At 35.8% G+C, this 6,963-nt stretch overlaps 1 protein-coding gene across 1 annotated transcript; it reads right to left on the bottom strand.

Moving 5' to 3' along the window:
* Positions 1-1,381: 1,381 nt before the first annotated feature.
* LOC131597775 (uncharacterized) lies at positions 1,382-2,989 on the bottom strand. The gene is made up of 2 exons (XM_058870448.1): positions 2,528-2,989; positions 1,382-1,402 (listed from the first exon to the last, which is right to left on the bottom strand). The coding sequence occupies exons 1-2, from the start codon at positions 2,987-2,989 to the stop codon at positions 1,382-1,384; spliced, it is 483 nt and encodes a 160-aa protein (XP_058726431.1).
* Between the last annotated feature and the right edge of the window lie 3,974 nt (positions 2,990-6,963).

Consider the following 6,963-nt stretch of genomic DNA (forward strand, 5'->3'; position numbering starts at 1 on the left):
GTTAACAAGGCTCTTCTTCTAAAATAGAAGTGGAGGATTTTGAAGGAGGATAAAGCTATTTGGAGTATATTTTTATTGTTGAGATACCATTATCCAAAACTAAAGGTGCAAGCTCCGAAAGGGGAAATGTGTAGTAAAGAAGATTCTATTTGGTGGAGGAATATTATCAATAATGATTTGATCGACGAGTTTGTTGTTAACGGATTCACCGGTTGTTACAAGTGTTGTTGTAAAAATGGAAAAGATACTCTCTTTTGGCATAATTTATGGTTGGGAGATCAATCTCTTCGAGAATTATACCCGGAATTGTTTGATATCTCAACCATTAAAAATTATGCGGTTGCGGATTTGTTGGTGATGGATAATGGCAGGCACAAGTGGGCGCCAGAGTTGCTATTCAACTATAGTGATGGTTCGGCTGTTGTTGTTGCGGCTGTCTTGGACAGCGTTAGGTGGTCGCGGCTCTGTTCCGAGATAGTTGCAGTGCGGCTGTATGCGTCGGAGAATGATGGTTTTTTATGGTGCACTAATTCGAAAAACAAGTTTTTGGTGGCTAGTATATCTAACATTGTTAGTGTTTCTAAATCTTTTGTTTGGACTCCTAATATTATCAAGTTATTAAAGGTGATGTGGGATCTTAGAATTCCTACTAAAATGAAAGCTCTTGCTTAGAGATTTTTAGTTGAAAGAATTCCTTCCAAAGAACTTCTGTTGAAAAGGGGAATGGCTAACTTGGATAATATGGATTGTGTATTTTGTGGCATGCATACGGAGAACTTATCTCATCTCTTTTTTAACTGTCAAGTTGTGAAAGAGATTTGGAAGAGTATGTATGGTTGGTTGGGTATTTTGGAAGACATCAACGGTGAGGAATTCTTGGATTTCAGTCTAATTCAAGAAAAAGAGAAGAATGATAATCATAGGGTGAAGATCAATATTATTTGGATAGCTACAATTTCGAGTATTTGACTTATGAGGAATGCCATAATTTTTTAGGGGGAATTTTTAGCTATGATGTGGTTTGTTCCAATATCATCTTTCTTTCTTGGAGATTGTTGTCTAATGGATACCATAAATTTAGATCTATTTATTATGAAGGGTTTAAACTCCCTTTATCTTGTTCAAACACTTTCTAGTATTTTTTTTTGTAAGGATTGCACCCTAGTGCGAGCTTTATAATTAATTGATTATTAAAAATAATAATAATAAATGAATTAGATTAAATTAAACTAAAATCCAATTTTTAAAAAATCCAATCTAACTAATAATAAATTAATTTAATCTATAATACAGATAAGAAAAAATATTAAAATATACTCTGGTTCAATATGTTTAAATTTTAACATATACTCTGGTTTAATTGCTTAAATTTTAACATATACTATGGTTTAATTTGCTTCACCTACATGTACAATTCGTTGGCAATAACAACAAAGAAATATACATTGTCCGAGTGGCAAATTGTTGCCTCGTATCCCCTATGTTCTGGGTTTGATCCCAATTTTTGCAATAGATTTAATGACTTTTTTCCAAAATTATTGTAAGCTTGATAATTTAATATAATTTAAAATTAAAATAAATAAAAAAATAAAATAAAATAACATGTGGAAATATAAATAATTCAAAATAGATATAATAAACCCATGTCAACATATTTGAATTTAAAAAAACAAAAACGAAATCAGTAATAAGTATTAACCTTTTTTTTTAAAAAAAGATTACCTACTTTTTTGATTTGTTAAAAGTAAATGATTTCACCGGTTCATAATTTTTCATCTGATATCGGACAGTGAGAAATGGTATCGTTTTTAGGGGAGATTCGTGGAACATATCCGATATCGTTTTGGAAAGCGAAAAACTTTGGTGTGGAGATGGGTTTTTGTTGGAAAAATTATTCAACCCAATTGTAATTTTTACGAATTTATTAGAAATCCTCTTTTTTATTTATGTGAGATGCAATTGGAGTGTAATTTTCTCCTCGTCTTTTAGCTCAGAATATTTTCATATCAAATTCGAGAACTTGGGTTCTCCGATGAATATATTCTTAATTAAAAAAACAAAATTAATTGTTCATCTGATACTAAAAGTGAGGAATTTTTTCTCAGGAAAATTTTCAATTGAGGAAAGATGCGGCACACTTTTCATAACTCTAATTGTTTACCTTGCACCCTTAATCTAGATAAGAGTTCTTTTTTTATCCAAAGTCAAAACTCTTTCTCATAATAGTGACATAGTGACGGTGTCTTTGACCTTGTCCTGTTATATATATTCTTATTTTTATTTTTTTCTTAAAAAAAAAAAAGCTAGATAATATTCAAACGTAAGAGAAAGCAATTCAGTTTTTTTTTTGAAAGCAAGGAAATATATTAGAGCCAAAAAGAGGCGAGATTACACCCCAAAACAAGTTCGAACAAGAAAATTACAAACCGATTGTAACCTAACTTAAGTAAAACAATGGGTTATTGCTAAACTCAAAAAAGTTGTAATTGGAATGAGTAATTTTCCCTATGAACGACCACCTCCAAACGAGCGCTTTACAACTCCAAACGACATCCCTCGAGTTCCAAGAACCGTTGTTGAAAACAATGTCGTTCCTACTTAACCAAAGACTCCACAAAGTAGCTAACCACACGGTACCAATTTTACCACTTTTAACTTTCTTCGCCCGGCAAGAGTTACTCCAATTCAAAAAACTATCCTTTAAATCCACGCCTATCGTAAACGGTATCCCAATCCATTCGGCAATCTCCTTCCACACAATCCCAGCATTTTGACAAAAGAGAAACGAGTGAAGAATAGATTCGGTGCCATTGTCACAGAAAACACAACCGAGATTCGAAGAAATAGGAAGAATACCTTTGTTCCTGAGGGAATCCTTTGTTGGTACTCTATTACGGAAGCATCTCCAACCAAAAAATCTCACTTTCAACGGCACATTAACATTCCAAATATCCTTAAAAGCCGCATCGTATCTATTAGCCGGTGTCATACCCCAAAATTTGCCCGAGCAAGATCTATATCTTTTAATTCATCAAGGGTCAAAATTAAGAGCCATGGGATTTGACATTCCCATTTTCAAACCCGCCCTATTATAAAATATCCTGAGTTAAAATGTGGGTAAGGTTAGAAGGTATTTAGGCCCAGTCATCTGGCCCATCTATGCCATTTTTTTGAGGTTTTTAGTCCATTCTCACAAATTATTCACATGGTTTATTATTTATATTAATAATTGGTTTAATCATTTTAGTATTATAACTAGCTATTATTTTTAATTAATAGTGGTGTTAATAATATTATTATTAAGATTATTGTTATTATAAATATAATATACAATTAATTAATGGATTAGTAATTTATTTGGGCTAAAATGATTAGTTAGATGATAGGCCCATTAGGGTATAAAAAAACCTAATTTGTAAATATAAGAGAGTCAATTCATTGACAAAGGAGGGGGGGGCCGAAAATTTGGTGAGGAATCCTTATTTTTATTTGACTAGTTTTCTAACAGAGAGATCCACCAGCTATTTTCATATTTTCACGGGCGAGACTTTTTTTCTTCACGAAGGAAGAACACTAACAGATGCCTAGAGCCCACTTGTTCCTTTTCTTCATATTTTCGACCAACACAACAAAATTGAGACACCACATTTAACACCGCCGTCCTTGTGTTGTTGTTGGTTTGCTATTCTTGTTTTGCAGAGAAAGAGAAAAAGACATCATAAAAACAGAGGCCGCAAAAAAAAAACCTGCGCTTGAGAACGAAAAAACGTGGAGAGAAGTAAATTTGCAGGCCAATATTCAACGTGATTCAAGCCTGTCCAAGATCACCAATCGATTCTTCATGGTTGTCTGAAGCTAATTGCATCGTTCTTGTCCATTAATAACTTCAGAATCACGCCCCTCTTGGTCACGGTTTGAACAAATCTTCTCATCTCCGATTTTCACAATACGCGCATTATGAATTGAATTTGGTCGTAGGTTTGCGTTTATATGGATGTGGATGATCTTTCTGGAGAGTTAATTTTGTTTTGGTGGCCATTTGTAAGATCCACCATTGTTAGGACCTCAAGCTCCGGATTGGGGTTTTCTAAAACTAATTGGAATTGGACCAAACCAGGGATGCCATCATGTTCAGAACCTGATTTTAAGTCAAATCATGATATTATTTTCCATTTATTGATTGCGTTGCAGGAAGTAGGAATTTGGCATGCGAATGGAAGCGACATCGCGAGGAAGAAGAAGATAGGCCGCTGTTCATGTGTTTCTGCATTTTAAAATTTCTTTATCCGTTTTTGTATATATGGTTTGTGAATAACGTTATTAACAGCAAATAGAAAATGCCCTGGTGGAAGAAGGGATGCGCTCAAGTAGCTTTCAAACGCAGGGGGAGGGGTTCGATTCCCACTCCTGCCATCTAATTTTTATGTTCTAACATTCTAAAGAATCTCACGCGTACAGCCCCACGCGTGCGTACCATAAGTCCTCATGCTGCCACCACGGGATTTACAAGGGGATCAATCCAATGACTCAGGAAATGCAGGTCCACCATGGACTATCTGGGATGCAATGCACAGGATCTGGCCCCAGGTTTTCCTAATTAATTTTGTTTTATTTGTTTAATGGTGTAGTTAAACTAATATATTTTTATGTATATAGTTTGATTGTTAATTTAAAGTAATAATACAATTAAATTAGGATTAGAGTTATAATTAGGGGTTTAGAATTATTTCTTCGATTATTTCGATTATCCGACTTAATTGATTAAATTAATTAATTTAATTATAAATCACCAAAAAAAAACCTAGGAATGTTTATCCAAGGCGTTAGGGTTTGCCCAATCCCATTGCCCATTTGGAAAAACACTAACCCTTAATTAATTCTCTCCTCGACCCGACTAAATCTATTAGTCGCATTAGACGAGAGATAAAATAATAAAAAACAATCAATTCTAACTTCCCCTTTAACGGATAAATGGCGGATGAATATCTATTTCATCCCGCCTTCGAATTAGTCGATTCTCTATGTCGTACTGATCAAATATCTGAATTAAAGCAATTTAATTAAAATTCAAAACACATTAAATTTGCTGCCCGCGACGATCAATATATCGATCTGAGTAACCAGCAATGCCCCTTAATCCGTTAGCTATACTGACCAAATCTATTGGTCACCGCATCTAACGGTGCCATATCAAATCAGGGTTGAACGCCCAAAACATCTAAAAAACACTAAACCACGATACTACGGATTTTCATCCTTTTCAATCAGGCAACTCAAAATGCCTTTCAAATCAAATGAAAACTACGACAGGCCAATCAAAAAGCCTTCAAACAATCAATTCAAATTCTAAGGCGTACAACCCTGTGCCCGAACTACGTTGACTCTGATTCTCCCTAAGGAGATACGTAGGCACTTGGATAACCAAGGCGAGTCCCCCTCCCTAAAGTCTCAATTTAGTTCAAATCTCTATTTTTACCCTATTCAATTCTTTAGCTATTAACCTCGATATTTTAGCCATAAACCTTTACCTTAGATTCAAAGCCAATAGGAAAGGGTTGAGGGTGCCTAACACCTTCTCTCAACCTGATTATAATAACTTACCCAGATCTTTATACTGCGTAGGGTTTCCTATTCGCCCTTCAGAATAGGTGGCGACTCTCTAAGTCTTAATTTTTAGGGCAGGTTGCTACAGCTGGCGACTCTGCTGGGGATTAGTGATAACAAAACTGTAAATTATTATGCTCCTTTAGGTTTTGACAGGGTTTAGCTTTTGTCGAATCAACTAGGGTTTGGCGAATTATTTTTAGGGTTTGGCTAATTTGCCAAAACTAGGGTTGTGAATTAGGATTTGGTTTTTTTTTTCTTTATTTAAATATTTAATTTAATTTATTTATTTTATTTTTTTATGGTTTTATTTACAGTAATTATCTTTTACAGTAATTTTTAAATGTTTATTTAATTATTACCTGTTTTACTGTATTTTATGGGATATGTATATATTGCTGTTAAGCCTAAGCGTGGGAATTATAATAATGACCAGAGGGGAAGTACATCGCCTACGAGTCTTATTATAATTCCACTCAGAGTGAGTTGAATATCCGGGAAGGTCTGATACGAGGCTTGACCTTGTTGAGGGCTGGACTTGGTATTTGGCTGATCTCTCTGGGAACCTACCCCTAAAACTCGAACCTCATGGATAAAATGAGTTGTTCTAAAATCCAAAGAGACAAAAAGTCTCGGCGGCTACGAACGACCCCATGAGACCTTCTAGAACATACCAATGGGAAGGGTAGGCACCCTAAGCCGTTACGTCGAACCTATGAACCTAGGGCTTATGTGCTTATGTGCTTATTATGTGGTTGCAATTTATATACTGCGAACGTCTTGCGCGTTAATTTTGCAGGTACATCTAGGCGTTCCCTGGCCTACAGGGACCCTATTTCCAAAACCATGTCCTTCCCACGAAGGACATCTACATTTATGCACGTTGATTGGCCTCCCGATGGCCATGAGACCTAGTGACTGTCATGAACGGTCACTCTGCGCCTGTATCTACGCACTCCCTAGCCTGTAGGGACTTTCCTTATGTATCCTTGTATTCTTACAACTATGTGTCCTTCCCTCGAAGGACATCTTCGTTTACGCATGTCAATTGGCCTCTCGATGGCCATGCGACCTAGTGACCGTCTTGAACGGTCACCATATGCTTACATTTACGCGTTCCCTAGCCTTTAGGGATTATGTTTCTAAAATCGCATCCTTCGTACGAAGGACATCTTCGTTAGCATACGTTGATTGGCCTCACGATGGCCATGAGACTTAGTGACTGTCATGAACAGTCACTCCGTGCCTACATCTACGCATCCCTAACCTGTAGGGAGTTTCTTTTTATATTTTTGTACTCTCACGACTGTGTGTCCTTCCCACGAAGGACATCTTTGTTTACGCACGCCAATTGGCCTC

The sequence above is a fragment of the Vicia villosa genome, linkage group LG4 (assembly GCF_029867415.1).
Source record: "Vicia villosa cultivar HV-30 ecotype Madison, WI linkage group LG4, Vvil1.0, whole genome shotgun sequence".
In the NCBI taxonomy this organism is placed as follows: Eukaryota; Viridiplantae; Streptophyta; class Magnoliopsida; order Fabales; family Fabaceae; genus Vicia; species Vicia villosa.